The 23,219-nt window shown below is 49.2% G+C and overlaps 3 protein-coding genes across 3 annotated transcripts; all 3 read right to left on the bottom strand.

The window, feature by feature from the left end:
* Positions 1 to 717: 717 nt before the first annotated feature.
* LOC144124311 (uncharacterized) lies at positions 718 to 22,660 on the bottom strand. The gene is made up of 4 exons (XM_077656946.1): positions 22,467 to 22,660; positions 18,600 to 18,818; positions 2,634 to 2,876; positions 718 to 1,386 (listed from the first exon to the last, which is right to left on the bottom strand). Exons 1-4 carry the CDS (start codon positions 22,578 to 22,580, stop codon positions 718 to 720), a joined length of 1,245 nt encoding a protein of 414 aa, XP_077513072.1. The 5' UTR covers positions 22,581 to 22,660.
* LOC144125637 (uncharacterized) lies at positions 15,380 to 16,223 on the bottom strand. Its single transcript, XM_077659208.1, has one exon. It carries the CDS (start codon positions 16,213 to 16,215, stop codon positions 15,475 to 15,477), a length of 741 nt encoding a protein of 246 aa, XP_077515334.1. The 5' UTR covers positions 16,216 to 16,223; the 3' UTR covers positions 15,380 to 15,474.
* Positions 16,337 to 17,724, bottom strand: LOC144122826 (uncharacterized). The gene is made up of 4 exons (XM_077655821.1): positions 17,631 to 17,724; positions 17,465 to 17,539; positions 16,430 to 16,589; positions 16,337 to 16,340 (listed from the first exon to the last, which is right to left on the bottom strand). Exons 1-4 carry the CDS (start codon positions 17,722 to 17,724, stop codon positions 16,337 to 16,339), a joined length of 333 nt encoding a protein of 110 aa, XP_077511947.1.
* Positions 22,661 to 23,219: the final 559 nt, after the last annotated feature.

The raw sequence follows: 23,219 nt of genomic DNA, 5'->3' as shown, positions 1-23,219 counted from the left end.
GTCCTGAACTAGCTGATTGCGATGTTTCAAAGCAGCCGGTTCCCAGTAGGTATAAGCTTATATGCCGCGAGCCTCATGACAAATGATTGATGTGCTCTCGAGGGCACTGATCTTAACAAAGAGGTGTCGCTAATATGGATCAACACAGCCTGCGTTGTTGGAATGCTATAATGTTAGCGGATAACTGCGCCAACATGGAATAAGGACCCGTGGCAAATGCAGCATAGTGCTGCTGTAGGCTTGCGTTTTACTCTTCAATAGTTTTAACTGTTGCGCCATAGAAAGATGACAATTTACTAGATGAAGCGACAAGAAAAAAGAGATATGCTCAATAATTATTAAACAAAAATGGCTGTGGTTTAGCTCTGGTTAAACCTGGAGTGATGCGATAGCTACAGCTGGCCGAGTGGAACTCGCTCAGTCGAACTGCAAAGTCAGTCTTTCGCCGCTCCGTTTCGCTGGGCGTTCATTCTTCATCTTCGTCCCACGTGACACGGCGCACAGCTGTTGCAGCCGTTGCGCGCCGCGCCGCCGGCAGCAGGTGCTCCGCACCACGTGACAAAACGGCCGCACCACGTGATCAACCCACGCGACCAATCACGCGACCAACGCCGGCGCCACGGAGCTCAAGTGGTGCCACGCTGAAGGGTCGAAGAGGTGACGTAGTGTAGCTATCGCTAAAAAAACACAAAAAAACGAGCAAATACTATCTCAGTTTTAATTGTTTTCGTTAGCCGGCGGATAGCCACCATTAAGCGACCGTCGTAACCGTGTCCGCTGTCGACAGGTGGCGTCGCACTCTTTCCAGCTGGCGAAAGCATTGGGACCCAACAAACAGCGGTGCCGCGCTAGAAACTCCGAGTCCGCCTTGTGACACTCGAACCTTTTGCCTTTTGCCGGCGCCGACGGAACGGCGAAGTACGGACGGCGCAGCTGTCGAGGCTCGCAGAACTGCGACACCGGCAGCAGGCAGCCCCGGGCCACACGAGTTCGCGCGTCGTCGCACTGCGCGCGGCACTCAGTGGCGGTGCTGAAGACGGGAGCCGACGCCAGAGGACACCTGCCCCCGGAGAAGGACCACGGCGTGCACTTGTGGCCGTTGTGGAACCACCACGCACCGCGAGCGTCTGCGGATGTGCAGGCCACGAAGCGCGGCTTCTCCGCGCAGCGAGGCTCCGGCGCCGGAGCGCTGTTGACGCAGGCAGCCAGACAGTCCTTCCGGGAGGCGAACTGATTTGGGCTGTGGTTGCACACGTGGGCCTTGTGCGCCGTCGAGGCCAGGCAAGACCTTTCGGCGCTGTCGTAGAAGAACTGCGTAGGCCCGCTGGTGTTGCAAAAGGACTTGTGGGCGGCGGAGCAGGCCACGTCGTCCTTACCAGCGTCGGTCTGCGGAGCGGAAGAGTCAACATCTCTTAACAGCCTCCTACGTTCAGGCGGGTGTGCAAGCGAAAACCTTAGCGAATATTGGCGACTGCATAAGCCACGTACTCACTTGTACAGGCTTGTCTAGCGTACCCAAGCCATCTTTTAAGGATGAAAACTAGCAGTCGGGTGTTGAAGCAGGCACTTTCACAAGAAGCAGAAACGCTTGCGCGCAATGGTATATGTGTACAAACTGCACAGGCACAAGCATCGCGCCTTTATCATAGCAGCTGTACCAATATTTCGCGTTGTTTGTTGAGCAGCACTATAGATATACGCTCACATCTGTACACCTACAACCTCTGCCAAAGACCTTTTGATCATTTTACAGACACCACTGGTTGCGTTATCGAGACTGTCATTGCACTCTTTGTTTCGAGGCTCTTGAAAATGGTCGTTTCTTGCGCATAGAGCGCCGGAGCTCTGCAGAACACAGCAAAGTGGGAAAGAGCCGTCATGAGCAAATTGAATGCTGTTGTGGATGAAGTTGAAATTTTGAGCAATTTTGCTGCACTCCGGTTTGGTTTGGATTATGGGTTCAACGTCCCAAAGTGACTCAGGCTACTATCAGGGACGCCGCAGAGAAGGACTCTGAAAATTTCGAACACCTGGGGTTCTTAAACGTGCACTGACATTGCACAGTACATGTGCCTCTAGCATTTCGCCTCCAACGAAATTCGACCGCCACGGCCGCAGTCGAGCCCGCGTCAGCAGCCGAGTGCCATAACCACTGAGCCGCTGCGGCGATTTGCTGTATTTTGATTTGCATAACTGCGACTGCAAGGGTATACAGTATAGTGTGAACTTCCACCTTAGTCTCCATTCAAATTCATTCAGGAAATGTTGTGTTGCTTGATATGTGGATTAAGGATTTCCAACAGCATATTCACACACCACGCCTGCACCAAGAACGCATGAATTTGACTCACTAGCGTACTAGATAAAATTACCCTCAGCAGACTTGAATAAAAAGTTGCTGTAAGTATTGGCTGTAAACCCTAGTCTCTGCAAACAGTGTAGGTCTTGTTCTTAATATGTCTGCACTTTCTCATCTACAGCACACATAAACTGAAGCTGGCCTGTATATATTTCCACGTTCTGACTATAAACAGGTTACTTTCGTCGAAAATTGAGTTCGAAAGAGTCATTAAACGAAGAACGTAAACACAACAACAACAACAACAACGGCAACAAAAAAGAGCAATACGCACTGGAAGCGCAACTACTCTGGTAGCAGAATTCAGCGGCCTCCATTTGCCATGCTTGACCGAAGCTGTCGCGTGGACGCCTGCCGACGGGGGATGAGCAACAATTTGCGCCGCACTCCGACTCTGGATTCCTTCGAAATCTCCGCGGAGGAGGCTGGCTCTGCTGGTAGCCGAACTTTCGCGACTGTCAGTGGTTGGAAACGGATGCGTGGTATGCATCTCGGGTGAAGTCGGCGCTGTCGTAACCTGCACAGACACATGGCAGCAATTGTCATACTACGTGTGTCCTTAGGAAAGCCATATCGCTGCTAGTGCTACTATGCACGGCGATCAGAATTAATCTTTAAAAATTTTTCGAAATTAAGAGAGGCCCCTGAAATATACCTCTTCACTGAAGCTGTGTGGACAGAGGTCACAAAAGGAGATGATAACTGGTTTGGTTTGATCTATCGGGTTTAACTTCCCAAGGCGACAGAGGGTATGAGGTACGCCGTAGTGGTGGGCTCCGGATAATTTCGACTACCTGGGGTTCTTTAACGTGCACTGACATCGCACACTACACGGGCCTCCAGCATTTTGCCTCCATAGAAGTGCGACCGTCGCGGCTGGGTTCGAACCCGCGTCTTTCGGGTCACCAGCACAGCACCATAAACATTGCGCCACCGCGGCGGCGGCGATGATATAGTGCACCAAAATATATTAATGAACTTTTTATTCACTGTGGCATGCGGGAATGTCTATAGTGGATATATAGAAGTGGTCGAATTTATGAACTACTCCATTGGGTACTGTTGCAAAAGGGTTGCAAGCCCCAAGGGTAGCGTTGGCCTGGCGGCCTGGGGCAAAGCTGGAAACATCCGAAGGTCCCGGCAAAGGATGAGTCGACTGGCAACAGAACAACTGGTTTATTCTGGCATCGCAAAAGAGCAGCCGGTCAGGGCGACCACGTTACTCGAAGGAAGAAATCGAAGTCTCTCTTTGGCGCCCGGGGCAGCGGCCTTTTATACCCTCGGAGTCGAGGGCAAGAAGGAACGGCTTGGGATGAGGCGCCCGATACGGTGACGCTTGGACATGTTCAGACGTGACGTGCGCGTCCGCCGGGCCAGCGCCGGTCAGACCTCCTCGCCTCCCAGTTGGGGAGCTCCTCTCCCCGGCTGCCGCGCTTTGACAAGCGTGGGCACCAACACGCACACACACACACACGCACACACGAAGACACGTGGCATTGAAACCTGCCTGGACGCGCTTGGCGGGAGGCGTTACGGCAGCACTGAACGGGCCCAAAATGACCGCCACTTTGAACGAAGCCCCGGCGTCCGTTGCATCCGCGCCGGCTATACCGCGCGTCGTAGGCGAAACGTAACAGACCGCCCCGCCGGGAGAAGGAGATCCCGATGGTCAGGGGACTGCATCTGCTGTCCGGAGGGATGTCGCTCGATGATGCTCGTAATCGAAACCGGTCGTCCCTCGACGTTGCTTGAGCGCAGCGCACAGAGAAGGCCTCGTTCTCAGGTTCAGGATCACACAGGACACTGCAAAGTGACTTCGGGAGAGTTGCCATATTTGTGCACGTTCCCAGCAAGCGTTAGAACTACGCCGAAACGCAACCGCTCAGTCAGCAAGCACGAGACAACCCTCACTAAGCTCTGCCAGGCTCTTTCCCCTTTTATACTACTGCCTAGTTCCTTACAGTAGTCAAGCAGCACTCAGAACGCGTCCACAAATTGGAAAATTGCACTAGAAAGCACATAATCACTTTGAAACACTAAACAAAAGCAATATGTTAAAAATCCTGCCTCAGGAAGAAAACATCAGTAACAAACAACTTTGAGGCGGATTCCTACGTTAGGGGCTTCGACTTAAGCCATCGGCGTTACCGTTGAGACTCCCCTTTTTGTAACGCACCTCAAAGGAATATTGTTGCAAAGCGAGGCTCCAGCGCAGGAGGCGGCCATTTTTGGGAGAGATGGTCTGCAGCCATTGGAGAGGGCAGTGATCCGTCTCAATGATAAACCTCGAGCCGGCTAGGTAGCATGACAATTTCTGAACGGCCCACACGAGACACACACACTCTTTCTCGGTGGCGCTGTACGCCTGCTCACGACAGGTCAACTTACGACTAGCATACAGGACGGGGTGTTCCACTTCTCCATTTTCCCGTTGGCACAGTACAACGCCCATGCCTCGCTCACTAGCATCGCACTGAACAACGAACCCTTTTGTGTAGTCTGGCGATCGTAGCACAGGCTGGCTTGTTAGGGCGCTCTTTAGGGCGCTAAAAGCTCTTTCCTTTGTCTCGCCCCAGACGACTGTTTGGGGCTCTGTTTTTCTTAGAGCATCCGTCAGGGGAGCCGCAATATCGGAGTACCTGGGGATGTACCTCTGATAGTAGCCGGCGACACCTAAGAACGACCGAATATCGGTCTTCGTGCGCGGTTGCGGGTAGTCTCGCACAGCGGCCACCTTTATTTCAGAGGGGCGGCGACGACCCTGTCCAATCACGTGACCGAGGTAGACAACCTCGGCCTGTGCTAATTGGCACTTGGGAGCCTTGACTGTCAAGCCCGCTTCGCGCAGGCGGGTTAGCACTGCCCGCAAGTGTGCCATATGCTCAGACCAGGATGCGGAGAATATCGCTACGTCGTCTAAATACGGTAAAGCGAATTCTTCCTGTCCCCGCAACACTTTGTCCATGAGGCTTGAAAAGCAGTATGGCGCGTTCTTCAAACCAAAACTCAAAACTTTAGGACGGAATGTTCCCATTGGTGAAATGAACGCCGCATACCTACTAGCCTCTTCTGTAAGTGGAACCTGCCAATAACCCCTGACACGATCTAGGGTGGAAATAAACTGAGCGCTACTAACTTTCTCAAGGCGCTCCTCGATGTTAGGGACCGGATAAATTAGATCCTTAGTGATGGAATTAAGCCTGCGGTAGTCGACGCAAGGACGAGGTTCCTTGCCCGGTACCTCAACTAAAATTAAAGGGGAGGTATAATCACTCTCACCCGCCTCAATAACACCGAGCTGTAGCATTTTCTTTACCTCAGCCTCCATAATATCGCGCTGGCGGGGTGACACCCGGTACGCCTTGGATCGTACTGGCTCTGGGGAGGTAAGTTCTATATCATGAGTAAGGACAGAAGTCCTACCAGGCCTCTCAGAGAACTGACCTTGAAACTCTTGTAATAGTTGATGTAGTTCGGTTTTCTGCTCAGCCGACAGCGGTGCTTTAATGATTAAGTCACTAATGACCTGATCAGTGTCTTCCCTGTTCGTCACTGAGCCTAGTCCCGGAAGCTCGACCGGAAGCTCTTCTAACTTGCCCGTGTCGGGCATTTCCTCTCCAGTACCTGGTGCCTTCAACGCTACAGGCTCAATTTTATTCAGTTCGGACGTGCTCTGAATATCAGCTTGCTGCGCCTCCGACCCTTTTTCATTGTTCGACAACGTCGGCCCCGCAACTACCGCCTTTGCAGCGAGCTCCCGAACTCTCGATCTGGTTAAGGCCTGAACGCTAGCCTCATCAAACAAAAGCCCCTTCTCGCCCAGGAGGTGATCGGACCTGTTCGAAAATAGGTACGGGTACTGGGGGGGGGGGCAGCATAGATGACACTACGGCCTCCGTCTCAAGTGCTCCGAAAGGTCCTTCAATAAGCACTTTTGCTACGGGCAGACACACGCTATGAGCTTCCACGGCTTGCTTGATCCATGCGCACTCGCCCGTGAACATATCGGGTTCTACGTAAGAGGGGTGAACTACATCTATTGTAGCTGCGGAATCACGAAGCACTCGGCACTCTTTCCCGTTCACGAGGAAGTCTCGCATGTAAGGCTCGAGAAGCTTCATGTTCTCGTCAGTGCTACATAATGACAAACACACGACTTTTCTTTTTGTTTCTGGACACTGCGCCGAAAAGTGACCCGGCTTCTGGCACGTATAACACACGCGCGCTTGCCTCCTCTCGAACCGCTTTCTGCGTTCGGCTTCGGCTGCCGCCGTCTCCTTACGTTCGGTCGGACTGCTTTCACTCGCATCCGCACTACGTGTGTCCCCCCTTGCTCTCATGGGTGTGAACTTCGGCCTCTCAGACTTGGAGCCAAATTCACCCTTTTGACCGTCCTTAGCTCCTCGAGCCCGACACGTCACAAACTCCTCGGCTAGCTCGGCGGCTTTAGCCACTGTACTAACGTCTGGCCTATCCAAGACCCAGTACCGCACGTTCTCAGGTAACCGACTATAAAACTGTTCCAGCCCGAAACACTGCAGAATTTTCTCGTGGTCACCAAACGCCTTCTCTTCTTTGAGCCACTCCTGCATGTTTGACATAAGCCTGTAGGCAAACTCTGTATATGACTCACTTCTGCCTTTTTCATTTTCCCGAAACTTCCGACGGAACGCCTCCGCTGACAGCCTGTACTTTTTTAGCAGACTCGATTTCACTTGGTCGAAATCCTCTGCCTCCTCTCTCTTCAAGCGAGCGACTACGTCTGCCGCATCGCCGGGTAACAAAGTGAGCAAGCGCTGTGGCCACGTTTCCCGAGAGAACCCCTGCTTCTCGCACGTTCGCTCAAAGTTAACCAGGAACAAACCAATGTCCTCTCCAAGCTTAAACGGCCGCATCAGGTCAGTCATTTTGAACGATACCCGTTCTCCTGCACCGTGTGCCTGACTTCCATTACGAGCGCGTTCCATCTCTACCTCGAGACGCTTCATTTCTAAAGCGTGTTGACGTTCGCGCTCGTCTTTCTCTTTTTGCTCATTACGTTCGCGCTCGTCTTTCTCTTTTTGCTCCCTCTCCTCAATGGTCTCAAGGCATTCCGACAGCTCGTCATCCTCAACCTCCAACTCAAGAATAGCCCTTAGCAGTTCTGGTTTTCTTAGTTTGTCTGAGACATTCAGACCCAACTCTCTTGCAAGCTCCAGCAATTTCGGTTTGCGCAACGACTTCAAATCCATGGCTGCTCCGAATGCTGCTTTCTCTACTGCCTACTATTGCCTTGCCGCAAACTAACCCGGCAGCAACGACAACCACAATTACCAGCTCTGTTTCTGACACTAACAAAAACCTGGCAAAACTCAGAAGAAGAAAGTCCCGCACTCACCAAACCTCGCAGCCAAGAATTCAGCGCAGTCGTACCGCTGCAGGCAACCAGTCATCACACAGGGCTCGTTGCACTGCTCCCGGATGGTCGTTGTGCTGCTCAGCATACAGTCGACCGCATATCTTCACTGCTGGCCTCCGTTGTCGGGATCTCACCGCTGGCAACCAGTTGTTGCAAAAGGGTTGCAAGCCCCAAGGGTAGCGTTGGCCTGGCGGCCTGGGGCAAAGCTGGAAACATCCGAAGGTCCCGGCAAAGGATGAGTCGACTGGCAACAGAACAACTGGTTTATTCTGGCATCGCAAACGAGCAGCCGGTCAGGGCGACCACATTACTCGAAGGAAGAAATCGAAGTCTCTCTTTGGCGTCCGGGGCAGCGGCCTTTTATACCCTCGTAGTCGAGGGCAAGAAGGAACGGCTTGGGATGAGGCGCCCGATACGGCGACGCTTGGACATGTTCAGACGTGACGTGCGCGTCCGCCGGGCCGGCGCCGGTCAGACCTCCTCGCCTCCCAGTTGGGGAGCTCCTCTCCCCGGCTGCCGCGCTTTGACAAGCGTGGGCACCAACACGCACACACACACACGCACACACGAAGACACGTGGCATTGAAACCTGCCTGGACGCGCTTGGCGGGAGGCGTTACGGCAGCACTGAACGGGCCCAAAATGACCGCCACTTTGAACGAAGCCCCGGCGTCCGTTGCATCCGCGCCGGCTATACCGCGCGTCGTAGGCGAAACGTAACAGTACATTTATTCTAGAGCACCCATGTTCCGAGATATTCGCCCGGAGAAGCTTCCGCAGATTTCGCGTAACTACGCATGCTAGGCGGTGGCAGTAAACTCCTCCCTACAGTGTGACGAAGCTGTTGGGTCAGGCGTTTCTTCCATTTCGATACCCGAAAGTGTAAGGGTGGCAGTGAGCAGCTTAGAGTTGTCTTGCAGAAAATTTGGAAGGGAATATCTGGGAACACAAGCGTGCTAAGAGAATTCTGCCAAACTGAATTGTTCAGGGATACGACTGCCTCTAAGTTTCCAATACGAACATCCCTTCTTACTGCAGCCACTGAAGTTAATTAATCGGTGACAAATCCATCTCAATTTTTGTTTTCATGGCCGAATAACTTATGTGGTTTTCTTGCACTTTTCAGCGCCAAATCTTAAGAAATTTGTAAAGCTTAATTTTCATCACCATGGTAGTAGTGTCGAGAAGTGAGTTTTGTAATTTCGGCGAGCAGCGAAATTTTTCAGTTTTCTTTTTAACAAACCTCCGCGGAGCCTTCGTTTCCTGAAGAAAGTTGTGGCACGGGGCACTGAGCAAAAAGTGCGGAAGGTTTTTTTTTTCGTGTCTGCGCGCCGTCTGATGTTATGTCCCACTGACGATGGCACTCATGAAGGGTACGAATGCCACGGGGTTGCCAGCTTAGTTGGTGCCCTGACCGGGCGACTGCTGGGATCACATGCGTCGCCTTCTCCTCTAGGGGCAATTCCGCCTTTGTTAAACAGCAAGACTGAAGTGATGTAACTGGTTTTATGGAGGAAAAACGCTAAGGCACCCGTGTGCTGTGCGATGTCAGTGCACGTTAAAGATCCCCAGGTGGTCGAAATTATTCCGGAGCCCTCCACTACGGCACCTCTTCTTCCTTTCTTCTTTCATTCCCTCCTTTATCCCTTCCCTTACGGCGCGGTTCAGGTGTCCAACGACATATGAGACAGATACTGCGCCATTTCCTTTCCCCGAAAACCAATTATTATTATTATGTAACTGGTTGCGACATAGTAACTAGCGCAAAAACAAAACAAAACTCGATGGGCGGCAAGAACGAACCGACGGACCATACGCTAGTTACTATGTCGCAACCATTTACTCAGCACCAACCAGCCCATCTTTCTTCTTTAATCACACTCAACTGAAGGACCTTGTAAGCCTTCGACAGCGCTTGCTTCACGGATCGGGAGTGGCAGCCTCTGATTTGTCCGTCCAGCTCAGAACTAAGCTACTTGATTGACCCCGCAGAGCCAGTTTTTTTTTTTTATGATGACAAGTATCACCCGAACGCTGCCGAACATTACTTAGGCAAGCATCTGAGGATGTTGGAGAGGGGAGGGACGGCAACTATCTTGATGCGGTTGTGACCTTTGGTACAGAGATGTTGCGCGTCCGTTTTTTCGTTTTATCCTAAAAACTTTCTACCAGGTTTAAAAAGTGTTTCGTACCACCTTACGGTGATAAACCAAGTGAACCTATACTACACTCAATGGCTGATTCTCTTCGATCCGGCGGAGCCACAACTAAGACAGGAACTTTCACTTGGCTACAGCAGGATGCGAGATAAGTTAGCCGTGTATAGATCGCTGCTTACAGCAACCAACCTGTTCGATTTTTATAACAATGGCGCAGTGTAGTACTGTCGGGAACAAAAGTGCCCAGAACGCGTGAAGGGGCAAACGAAGCCGATATCTCCGTTTCCAGGCGGTGGTTCAAGACCAAACACATAGCGGTGTAATTCGGACTGACGTGCCGTAAAATGTTGCAGTAAAACGAAGTGACCATTAGCGGGCATGGTCCTTGTGAGTCTAAATTGCTTTTCCCGCGTCCCGTAGACTTTTGTTCGCGATAGTAGATCTCGCATATTACAGAAGAAATATGCGTGGTGCTCAAAATTGCTTTCCAGACTTTTAAAAAAAATAAATGATGAGTCGTACACGAAAGCTGCTTTGTCATGCAGGTTATACGACCAGGCAGACACGAAGTGACAGGATAATGGACCATTTCGGAAAGTTGCGCGCGCCCCCTATGCGACCGCCGCAAAGCAGGCTGGGAATTGTGAGCGAGGTTGCCGGGCAGGATCCGCCGGAGCAGTGGTACGCTATGGACGCCGCGCAGCAGCAGGTAAAAAAAAACGTTTTTTTGGAGTGCTAGTAATACTTTTGTTGCATATTTGTGCCGCACAAGTTATCTTTACATTGCCGTACAACTTTTCTGTGGTTATGCAGCCGACGCTACGAGCGCGAAGCGAGTATTTTCGCAAGTGAGCGCACGAGAACCGCACACATGTGCCAGTGTCGCGCGCTCGCTGCTTGCGTTGCATAGCAACAGCGTTGTCAGCGTTTTATATATCTATGCTGCAGAAGGCACGAGCGCGATCTTACGGCTAGCAGGCGTGTTTTGCTGGTGAGCACGCGCTAACAGTGCATTTATTTACCGGTCGCCCGTCGCGAACATTCCAAGTTTGTGCGGCTGTCCCGGCGGCAGGCGTAGTACGTAGCGTACAGTACATTCATGTTTGTTGCAACAGTGCGACACCCTCTTGCGAGAATGTATGCGCTGTATTTTAGCAAAATACGTCGTTATCGAGCACTGCCCATTCAGTCTTTTGGTTACAGCGTGCTATTTAATCTATGTTTATTCTACGCACGACTCTGAAACAAGTATATGGTCGAAAGAAACGGACAGAGCATACGTTAATAACGTACACCTTGCAAGAAGTAAGTAGTTGAGTTGGCGCTTAGCTTGTGCCAGCGCATTTTCTTGTCTGTAGTGTTGTTTGAATAGCGCGCAGCAAGTACGAAGCAGAACCAAGCTCTTGTATTAGCACTGTTACATTCTGTGTAGCTGAGCATAGCATCTCGATACAGATAGCAGTTGCTGTTTGTGCCATATTCAACGAGTTTGACAGCTCATACCATCTCGGTCGCGGTCTCCATGTCTTACTACCATGGAGTGCAGATAGACGCAGCCAAAATATGAACGTGCCTCGGTGGCTACAAGGACGCGAACGCGGTCGAAAAAAACAAACTGGGGCGGATGTTTTGACTAACCTGAAAAACATGGACGCGTCAGTACTTTGCACTAGGGCGCCTCAGAGTTTAGCTAGATGTTTACCGAGCCCGTCCATGTGCAACATTCTTCACGGCCGCGCGTAGAAAACGAAACGGGTTCAGCGTTGCTTTTCAAGCATGCTTGCCACAATTAAACAAAACACAATGTATAAATACTCTTTTATTTCAAGATCGCATTGGTGGTCCCATGATCAGCTGTGTATGCTTGCATGCTCTGTTTATATGTGGAGTGCCAAAGAAAACATTTTGACACTTGCTTATACCCATGGTGCAGGTACCACTACGAACCATTCGTAATGCAATCCCTCTTCAAGAAAGGTTACCGAAAGGACCATGGACAAAGCAGTTAAAATACGTGCCGGATGGGTTCTCGGAGCAAGAAATCTTGGCACATCAGAATGCACATGGTGCTCAGAAACATACTGTAAGCGGATACAGGATGTTTAAATCAGAGAAGGTTCAAAATGTTCTTATTTGCAAGGCTGACAGGTCCACTTTTGTTAAAGCAACCGTGGAGGCATCGTTCTCTTTGGCAAAATCATATAACACCGCTGCTGTGCTCTCGTCAAATGGAACTGTGGTTGAAGGAACCTGCAACTGCAGGGCTGGAGCTGCAGGTGTTTGTAAACATGTAGTTGCATTATTATGGTTTGTACTAGACCTGAAGCGCTCTGGGGCAGCCTACGTGCGAGACACGCAGTCGTGTACAGACAAACCCAGAGCATGGGGTACTGGGGCTAAGAAGGCCAACGTGCACACACGCGAGTTCTCACAACTACGTTTTGTGAAACATATGCCAATGAAAGCTGGTAGGCATCTGACTCAAGAAACCACAGTTTCTCTGAGAGTGACAGAAGACCATATTAAGAGAATGCATCAGACACAGAAAAATATTCCAAACGCCATGCTATGCAAGACGCTGGAGGACAACCACTTTCTGCCCGTACCAGTGAAAAGAACACTTCACGAGGAGGCTCTTAGCCAGATGCCAGTCAGGTTACCAGTGCAATCCCTGTGGGCTGAGCATGTGCCAGCTGGGTACAAGTTCGGCTCCTGTGAGCTTACTTTAGAAGACTCATGGGCCCTTGAGCAAGCGACTAGGATGCAAAGCGGCTCTACAACATGGAACTTCGAGAGATCCAAGCGCCTGACTGCTTCACACTTCGGAGATGTGGTGTCACGGCAGAAGCCAGCTGACGAGAAGTATTTCAAGAGGCTGTTCGGGTCTAGCCAGATGCAGACCAAATACATGGCTGATGGTTTAAGAAATGAAGATGCAGCCGTGCAACGTTACATAGGGAAGAGAACAGTGCCAGTTAGGAGTTACTATTGTGGGTTGTGTGTCAATCCTGGTGTCCCTGTTCTTGGTGCAACGCCTGACCGTGTTGTAGAGGAGGGAGGAGATTTTGGTCTCCTTGAAGTTAAGACCCTCTCAGCTGCCAAGGAACGGGGTGATGAATTAGAAAATGCTGTGAATACGGCATCCTACCTGAAGAATGGAGTTCTTAAACCAACGCACAAGTACTTTTACCAGGTCCAGGGGCAAATGGCTTTGACTGGACTCTCCTGGTGTGATTTTGTGGTTGATAATGGCACAGACTGCACTTTTCAGAGGATCACTTTTGACAGCTCGCTTTGGATTTCCAAAATGCTGCCATGTCTTCTGGAATGTTACAAGAACTACCAAGAGCACTGTGCTTGTGTGTGAATTTCAATATATTGTGCTCCTGCCCGCAGTACAGTCCACAGAGGGTATGCCTTAGCCATGAACTTGACCAACTGGACGACCAACCGCTATCCGAAAAAAGAATTCTACAACATCGAAAGGACCTACCGCCGCAGAAGAAGGCCGTGCAAGCGCTTTTGCGCTTCTTGCAATCTACCGGCCTGTGTGAAAGACTAACTGGAACGCCTTGTGTGTGTGTGTGTGTTTCCATGTGTGCACATTCCTTTTTTTCGTTTTTCTCTCTGTCATCTTTCTAACCCCTATCCCCCATCCCCAGTGTAGGGTAGCAAACCGGAGACTCACATCTGGTTAACCTCCCTATCTTTCCTTTTCATTCTCTCTCTCTCTCTCTCAATGACTTATTTCAGTTACATTGCTCTGCAGGACAAAGATGCTTGGACTCATGTACTTGCTTGGATGCTTTGGCATGTGTTCATACTTACATATATTTGGTTTTTAAATATCTTGTATGGCATTAGTCTCTATGAAGAAAGTGTTTTTCTGTGTAATATCATTATGACCATGTGCATGTGTTGCCACTACCTATTTAAATGTGTGTGCAACTAGCAACTAATCGGTGTGTGAAAAGTAAATGTCAAGCACCACACGTCTTGCTGCCCTGTCATTGAACACATACATAATGCACTCTTAGTCCCAGGAACCTGGGCAGCTACATACTTCAACATTTACTATACTTAATGATGATAGTGACCTCACATTGGTCTCTGTAAGGAAACCACATTGAAAGTTGCAAGCAAAATCTTTGCAAATTGACAAGTGTGTTCTCCGTAGTGAAGGTACTCTTTCACTCAATACGACTTGTAACATACGAGGAGTGAACCAACGAAGGCTTATGCTTTACAGTAAATCAATGTTTAGTCATAGAGAGCGCCCAAAGTGCACATTTAGCATACTTTGAACTCTGCTCTGAGGGGTTAATTGCACAAGTTCCGAGCAGCACTGGGCTCGCACTGCTTTTGACGACCAAGCTCAAACCTGCCGCATCTAGAATACTGCAGCTGATATTGAGTGCGATAGCATTGATTCATATAAGTTCGTTCTCAAGGGTTCCATGCAGGACATTACATAAGAGTTGGTAATAAAGCTCTCAAATTTCAATGGCATGAAATACTCGCATACATATACAAATTTTTTACATATACAGTACACACATATACAAATATACAATACACATACATATCACAATTTTTTGAAAAATAGGAGCACGTCACTAACACATGTAAAAATAACAAAGTGAAATTCACTTTACAGATTTCATTCCAAAAAGTTAGGAAAGACAATCTGTGGTAGAATAGACAATGGCGACAAACATCAACTTTCCATATTGTCTGTGTAGTTCAGCAATGAGACTGGTGATTTGGTTTCAAGTCATGACTCGGATATAGTACTGCCACATTCTATGCTCAAATCATTTCTACAACACTGTCACAGAAATAAGACATTGCAGCCCTATGTAGCCTGTACAGTAACTTCAGACTTCAGCAGAGCAAGAAATGCTGCTCTAGTCTGCTGTGCATGAAGTAGTGTACTTTAGCGCAAGTTCAATGCCTTGCACTGCAGCAGGGATTCTCAAACTGCGTTTTGTGGAACTCTCTGGTTTCTTGGAGCACTTCCTAGATTCCCCAAGCACCTATGTTTATGCATGTCTTCATCCGCCTTAGCCAAGTATTTTGGGACTAATGCTGTAGCTGCTTACTGCTATCTTACTATACAGCCAGTCATAACTGAATTTAAGTATTTGTTCAGGTGCTGTGCAGTTTGCGTACCCCTTTTAAATATGTCGGCCAGCACCTTTTGAAGTCTCAGTCGCAGCGGTCGAATTTCGATGGAGGCAAAATTCTAGAGGCCCATGTACTGTGCAATGTCAGTGCATGTTAAAGAACCCAGGTGGTCGAAATCTCCTGAGCCCTTCTCTACGGGGTCCCTCATAGCCTCAGTCGCTTTGGGACGTTAAACCCCCATAAAGCAAATCTTTCCAAGACAGGCTCCGTGACCGAAGCTGGCCAAAACATAAATGAAACTTGTTAGAAGCCGACTGCAATTTAGCCAAATAAAGTTGGTCTTTCTTCAACTGAGAAAGAAAAAGTTTGAGCACCCCTGCGTTACAGTAGACCATGCACAACATACAAAACATTAAAAACGCCACCATCGCTCATCGGTTTAGAATGGGCTCATGCATAAAATTATTGAGATAACAACAAATTTTCCATATCTTGTTCAGCTTCTCTGCCATAACATTAGGAAAGACGGCACGGAGTATCCTGAAGTTTTTAACTTCCCTGATGACACGCTCAACATGGATTCGCAAACTGGCTATCTGCCGTGTTGCTAACTCATCTGCCAGTGACAACTGCGTGCGGCCATTCAACATGGGTGGCATGTTTAATTTGACTCCAAGCTGACGGAGGTCATCTTCAATGAGGAATCCTCTATCCGCCATTACACTGTCCCCTTCCTCGAGCAACTCATACAGGCCACTGTGTCTTGTGATTTCTCGATCAGAAAGTCTTCCAGGAGCAAGATTAGACACGAAAGAAACGAAGCCGTTTGGAGTGATGCCAATGAGCCCTTTTGCGGTGTTATGTCCCTTATACGAGCTGAAAGTGTCGCTTTGTGTTTTGTAGTCAGACGGGTTCTCGATAAAAATTTCTGTGCAGTCCAGTACAATGCGTGTAGATGGGTACAGTTCTTTAAAATTGTCTGGCATGAACAGGTCCACTGTGTTACGTGATGGCCACATTGGTACCTGGATTAGCATTTCATACAAAAAATTAACCCAAAATGAGTACATAGCACTCACGGTCGCCACAGACACTTTCAGGCGATATGCCAAATCCTGCTCTAGCAGGCCAACTCTGAGCCTGCAAAGCACTGCAATAAGCTGTTCTTTCATTGTCAGTGCTGGTGGCCTGCCAGCACCCGTTTTCAGTTCCTGGTACATGCATTCAACATGTTCAACGAACGCATCAAATTTTTTTAAGGAGTTGAAGCCCGTATAAAACACGAGTCGTTTCTCATCTGAAACGAAATCGTGAACTTTGGAGACACAATCTTTTAGTTTTAGTTTCTCTTTGAGAGCCTCAGCTTTCACATCGTGCAACTGAGACTTCAGATCCTCGACCTCTTTCTGGAGCTCAGATTTGTCTTTGCGGAGCAAGCTATTTTCATGCTCGAGTTTTTCGCAGTGTTCGAGAAGGTGGGCGACTTTTCTTAGTGCGGCAGCAGATGCTGCGTCTGGAGGCCCCATGGAGTATGAGTGGTCGGCACCTAAAAAAGAAATGAACTGTTTAATGATTTGCGAACAGTTAGGCCCTGCTTTAATGCAGATTTCAGGTTTTGAAATAGTCACTTCAGCCGACAGTGGGTGTTCTGAACCTTTGCTCTCGGCTTACATTGATATACAGACGACAGAGAACCAGGATAACGAAGCCATACAGCCCAACTCTCTTTCACTCCACTGATCCACCTGTGCAAGCAGCTTACCAACCAGCAAGTCCAGATCAATACTATCCAGTTATACTTCTAAGCCTCATGAGCTGTTTGTTTCCCCTCCTGAGCATGCAGTTCGACGACGTTGCAGCTTGTGCTACCAGCGTACTGGTGTGGAATCGCCAATCATGCTGCATGACCGTATCCGTAGTGAACCAAAATACATAAATACTAGGTTTCATGCACCCAGCAAGTCCGCCAAATTTGGCTAGCCTGACTTTTGGGACATTTCTCCAAGCTGGGGTGAAGGGAATAATGTCGAGGAAAAAGAAATGAAATGGGTAAGTTTCACAATGCCGTGCACTGGTGGAAGAGGTACCACGTTTATCATAAAACTCGCTGTAGTAACATATGCACGGTAGAAATCACTGATAACATTTATGTCACAGAACACATGAGGTTCTGCCACTCCTAACATGCAACCTATCATGCAGACGTCCAATGGCTAGCTGCAAAAGCTCGCGGAAAACTGGCTTCGCGGGAAAAAGTTTTGTCAGTTTTCACTGGATGAAGAAGCCGCTCGCTATAAATATGCCGGTTGCCACAACACCCGTGGACCTCGGTATCAGTGGGCGCGATAGGGGTCCGTTAAAAGCGAAAAATAAGTTTTCATAGTGGAATGAAGAAAGCGACAATTTTTAACCACCACTAACCTTCCGTTTCCGTGCGAGGCGAAGCCGGTGCACCGAAGGTCAGCTGGGTGGGCTCCTTGGAAACTGCGTCGCTCTCTGCGTACAAAAAAAAAACGCTTTCATGAAAATGCGTACACACAAAGCCGAAGCATCAGAGAAAAGATGGCACAGTTAAAGCGTCGCTTACTTCGATCGCATTGGGGCACGTCAACTACGCAGCCGATCTCCAACTCGTTCAGAAGGAGCACCGGGCTGGCAGAGGCAGTTTTGGAGCTCGTCATCTTGCGTTTCGCAACTGGAAAGGATTTGGAAGTTATGATAATATGCAATAACAGTCTGAATATATATACTTACCGGTATTAAAGGAAAGAGATAGTTGATTGATGACTTTATGGGGGAAAATTGTTGGCAGCCGGTCCATATAACCACGGCGTCCACTTGCGTTGAAGTGGGCTCCGCATATCCGGTGGTGCTTAGAAGGTTGCCACAAAGAGAAGCGACCAGCACTTCCCTGGCGGTTAATTCTTCTCACCCACTCCTTTTTTTCTTTTTCATTTGCAGGGAACGCATGAAATGAAACGTTCTTGTCTCTCAGCGTGTTGTTGTCGCAACCAGGCACACAACAAGTCTGACCGCCGCCTCGGCACTTCGACGACATCGCGTGCAGTAGTGGCTGCGGTCACTAAGTGACCAACAGGCACGTAACACTTAATATAGCGCACCTGCAACCGCCCACCACCAAAAAATACACGAAATCTCAAACCAAACAAAGTACGCACACACACACACCACAGCTATGCAAACGCAGGAGACAGGAAAGATGACCGGCCGGTCGGCGCTCGCTCATTTTTCCCATAATGCTTCGCGCGCCCGCTAGGTTTTTTCGCGGCGCTGCGATTTCCGAAATGGTGCATTGTCGTCCTCAACTTCATAGTCAACTTAAATCAAAAATAAACATTTTAGCGGCTACTGCTAAGGCGCATGTAAACGTTCAAAATTGCAGGGCTATTCGATTTGATAGAATTCTCCAAACACGAGCGTGTTTCAAGAGATTCGCCTCCAAAGTTTGAACCTGATCCGCTCCCATTCTGATAGCCGGATGTGAAAGGAAAACAGCTACCAGCTTTGCTTTGCATGTCGCCGTCGGCAAACAAACCTGGTGTGGCGCAGCGGTGTCCGTGAGTGGAGGGCCCAGCGTGAGCTCGAGGCTCCGCGGATCGGGTTTGCGCGCTCTGTCGCCTTCGTAGTCGGGAACAACGAGTTCCTCTCCTCCAACCTTCACACTGCGCGCGTACATGTGGATGCAGACCACGATTACCGCCGACAGCAGCAGCATCGCCAGGCTGGTCAGCATGCGTACAATCACGCGGGGTACCTGCAAGGTCCGCAGTGGAAGGCACCTTTCAGGCACGGCTCGCCACTTTAATTTCACTTCTGCTTCTTCTAAATAGCCTCAAGAAATGAAGTTAGTCGGTGTTGGAACGGAAGCCGCCAGTGGTAAATATTTTAAGGGCATATACGGGATTTCGTACAAATTGTCACAATAATTGAAAATAGTAACATCGAAACAGCAGAACTTGTTAGGTGAGTGCGCCAGTGATCACGGGATCCATACTGATTACAAAGGAGATACTCATGACGCTAGAAAGGCAGAAAAAAAAATGGCAGTGGCTTAGCTTTGGTTAAACGTGGAGTGACGCGATAGCTACATCTGGCCGAGTGGAACTCCCTCAGTCGAATTGCAATGTCCGTCTTTCGCCGCTCCGTTTCGCTGGGCGTTCCTTCTTCATCTTCATCCCACTTGACACGGCGCATGCGCACAGCTGTTGCAGCTGTTGCGCGCCGCGCCGCCGGCAGCAGCAGCTGCTCCGCACCACGTGACCAACCACGTGACCAAATATGCCGTCACGGAGCTCAAGTGGTGCCACGCTGAAGGGTCGAAGAGGTGGCGTAGTGTAGCTTTCGCTACAAAAGAATGATGGTCGATCTGCGTAGTTTGGCCAAATGCGAATTAGGTGCACTAGCAGTTAGGCTTTCACTTCGGTTTCGGTGTTCAGATCCAGTGTTCACGGATGCCAGTCGTTCGGGTAACGTTAATGGGTTAGTGTCCATATATACGAAACAGGTCATTCTCTACATTCATAGGTCTCTGAGAGTCTTCCTACCATCCCTTGCGTAGTGGTGGAGTGGCCAAGCGATGCGCCTTCTATGGCAGGTGCTGCCATCGGTGGGACTTGGGGTGCTTCGGTTTTTTTGCGATCCGGGTTACTTTTCCCGAGAGCCGCCCACGATTAATTGAGCTGCCACCGACACGGTGGGCAGGCTACTCGCCTGCCTGAGTAGCCTGTTCAATTGAGTAGCCTGGGCAGGCGGGCGGGCAGGCAGCGAACGCGCTAATGCGGGGAATGGCCGTTGTAAGTGCTAGCGCACTGAAAATGTAATGCTACAGGGAAGGAAACCTGCCTGCATGAAAAAGGCTTAGAGCACGCTACCATACTCACAGTTCTAAGAAATATTATTCACAAAGTTCGCTACTATAAAAAAAAACTCATTATCTGGGATGCAAAGGTTGCTACATTCGTAGGAAACAAGGAAGTCCCTGGTAGCTGCTGCGCACTCCCTGAAAAAGCGCCAAATTCACAATGCAAACATTTGCGAACAAAGCGCCTTAAAGGGTGAAGGATTGTAAAGGATAAGTCTTTTTCAAGTTTATTCTTCTCACTACTGGTAACGTGAAAAGGATCTCGACATTGCAATGTGCAAAACATAGTCGGGAAAGACGCTGAGAAGGAAGAACTGTTTCAAACTCCTGAAAAAGCAGCTTTTGCTTTTAAAATTGTGCCCTCCTAATCTTTGTCACGTGCAGAACTTCAGACAGGTGCGAGTGTACAAGCGCCAGCTCATGCGTTTCTCTTCCGACGAAGTTGCCTGCAGTTGTACTGTTCATACTGCAACAAACTTAGTACTCATGCCATCAACACAGAGGCTAGACCTTTTCTTCGTGTACGCTCTAAAGTGTCACTCGCGGTGTCGCTGCATAGCCTTTGTCAGAGGTAAAGAGCCAATAGCATTCATGACCGGAGCAGGCTTTGTATAGCGAACTTCTGGCATTCCGCATTTATGGATGGTGGGGAGACCTGTGCTCTGTTTCTTCTGAATTTCTAGAGGTATGGATTGCCGATACGATGTCACGTAGCGGATCCATCACATGGGACATACATGCGACGCTCTGGCGCACTCACTCAGTAAGCTTTTTAAGAGCGTTAGCTCTTACTCATCACGTTTCGCGATTTCGTGGGGTCTGCTACCACCCTTGATCACAGCGCCATCTGTGGCAGCAACCACTCACCACGTTTCGAGATTTCGCGAGGTCTCGTATAACGCCGAGATCAAAGCGCCATCTGTGGCTGCAACTAGAAAACTGCGCATCTCGCAATGAGAATTGTAGCACCATCCATAATAGCATTACAGAAACAACCACCTGCCGCGTGCCAATGATGACGTCACGGTTCAATATGGTGTATATAGGTGGAACTATATGAGTATGACGTCAGGAGACGAAGTGGAGGCATAGTTTCGGTTTCTTGAATCCAAGATGGCAGTCATTAAAATTGGTTGTGCCCTCTCATCTCTTTCCCCCCTCCCTAACCAAAAATATCCTGAAATGGGTAGGAAAACTGTCCCGTTACGGGACCGCTATAAATATATACATTCGTTCCGCTATATATATATATATATATATATATATATATATATATATATATATATATATATATATATATATATATATATATACACACTCCGACAACAACGGGCACCCACCATCCGGGGACAGTTGTATACCGAATTTGGTTGGCAAATAAGACCCTATGGGTTGTGGTATACAAATAGAATCACAATTAAACACTAAGTAAGCACTGAACACATGCAATTACTAATTGAAGCGTTACCATATCGCACCGAAATCCAAATTCTAGGCCCACCTTTGACCCCCTAGACGAAGAAAATTCCGTCTGGAACTTATCTTGAGGGGGTGCCACTCGACAATGGGTAGACGTGCATCATAATTTCTCTGATAGATGGCACTAGGCGGCGATCATTCCGATATAGGTGGCGTGCATGCACGCTTGCACGCGTACCCGACGATCATGAGCTCGAATTCACTCCGGCTTACTCTTTCCAAGACATTGTTTTACTCTATCAATTTGGCCACAGCCTTTATCCGCGCCCGTGTAAAGGTCTCTCAAAGGCGGAGGAGCGGCTTCTGCTCTGCCTTTATACTTATACATTGCTGTGCCCGGCAGCTCTCAACCATTTTGACCCTTCTTTCTCGGGCAGCTGTCCGCACTGTGCGGAGAAGTCTTCGGACATCTACCACATGGTGTGGGCGTGTCCCTCCAACCCTGCTATCCCCCCTCATCCCAACCCCACCCGGGAGGACTGGGAGGCGACCCTGCTCGGCTGCTCTGACCTACAGGCTCAAAAGGCCTTGGTTGAGCGTGCCCGGGCAGCGGCTGACGCCACTGGGGTCCCGTACTAGGGACCCCACCTAGTGTTTGTGACGGCCGGCCCCTAAAGGGTCGGTCCAAACATACCTCCCTGTAAATACTCTTTCCTAGCCAATAAAAGTCTTTCACTACCACCACCATAGCCGAGCATGGTGGCAATCCACCCCGTTTCAAACGGTATTGCATTCCGTTTCTCGAGACGAGCGGTGCATTCTTCGCACTCTTCATCTAGTAAACCAAACAGCTAACGCTCGTTAGTTCAATGTCTTGCAGATGGTGGCGGCCTTCTTTTTTTGTGAACATTGGATGCCAGTGAACATGCCCACGAGAGTGACGTTGATATAATAAAGTAGAACCTTCAAATGTATTATAACTAGAGGAATTTGCGAGTATTCAGCTTCTGGACCATCCTGATTTGAGAGACAGGCCCATGTTCAAAATTAAGGTGCCCCTTTTATCGTAGAGCTCTGTTTGCGGTGAGCATGTGCATACTCCACGCGCCTAAAAGTGCTCACCTGGTCCAGGCCTGTGGACACGTGGAGGTCTTCCTCGCTGATCGAGTAGCTGTTCCTCCGGAAGGCAGACGGGAAGTGCTGCTGCCGCCACAATACACCTGTGTCGGGTTCCATTGCCAGGCCACGAAAGAAGTGCCCAGTGGTTACCGGTGGATGCTTTGACGAAAGGACGCTTGTTCACGACGCCAAGTCCGTCACGCCGCGCGGGACACATTCTTCTCCTTCTTCTTCTTCCTACTCGAATCTTGCTACTCTAATCTGAAGATTCTTCTTCGTCTTCCTTAGACAAATGTACTAGACATTTCTTCAGACTTCATCGACCAATCTTTTCAGTACCCAGAACTAGTTTTTAGCTTCCCCTTTTAATAGTAGCCACTTCATCGCATTTTAAGTCTTAAAAATCACCGCCCATTATTTGGTTGACTCCGAACAGAAATAAACTTATATGGGAGTAAAAAGAGAGTATGCTGTCCTTTAGCGTACTCCCTTTAGGGGCAGGGTATGCTGGCCAAGTCCAGGGGTAGATTTCGATTATTAAAAATTGGAGGGGACAGTTTAGCTCCTCTATTACGCGACAGCGTAATGGATTAGTTCCTATATATTCAGGTAATCCTCTACTCTAGATCCATAGGTCCTTGGGAGTCCTCATATCATTCCTGGCTCTGTGGTGAATAAGTGGTTAAGCGATGCGCCACTTCCCAGCGATTGCAGATGCTCCCAGCAGTGGGCCTTGTGCGACACGGGCTGCTCTTC

This window comes from Amblyomma americanum, chromosome 3, assembly GCF_052857255.1.
Source record: "Amblyomma americanum isolate KBUSLIRL-KWMA chromosome 3, ASM5285725v1, whole genome shotgun sequence".
In the NCBI taxonomy this organism is placed as follows: domain Eukaryota; kingdom Metazoa; phylum Arthropoda; class Arachnida; order Ixodida; family Ixodidae; genus Amblyomma; species Amblyomma americanum.
The sequence above is the reverse complement of the archived record's forward strand: the minus strand, read 5'-3'. Positions and strand labels throughout refer to the sequence as shown.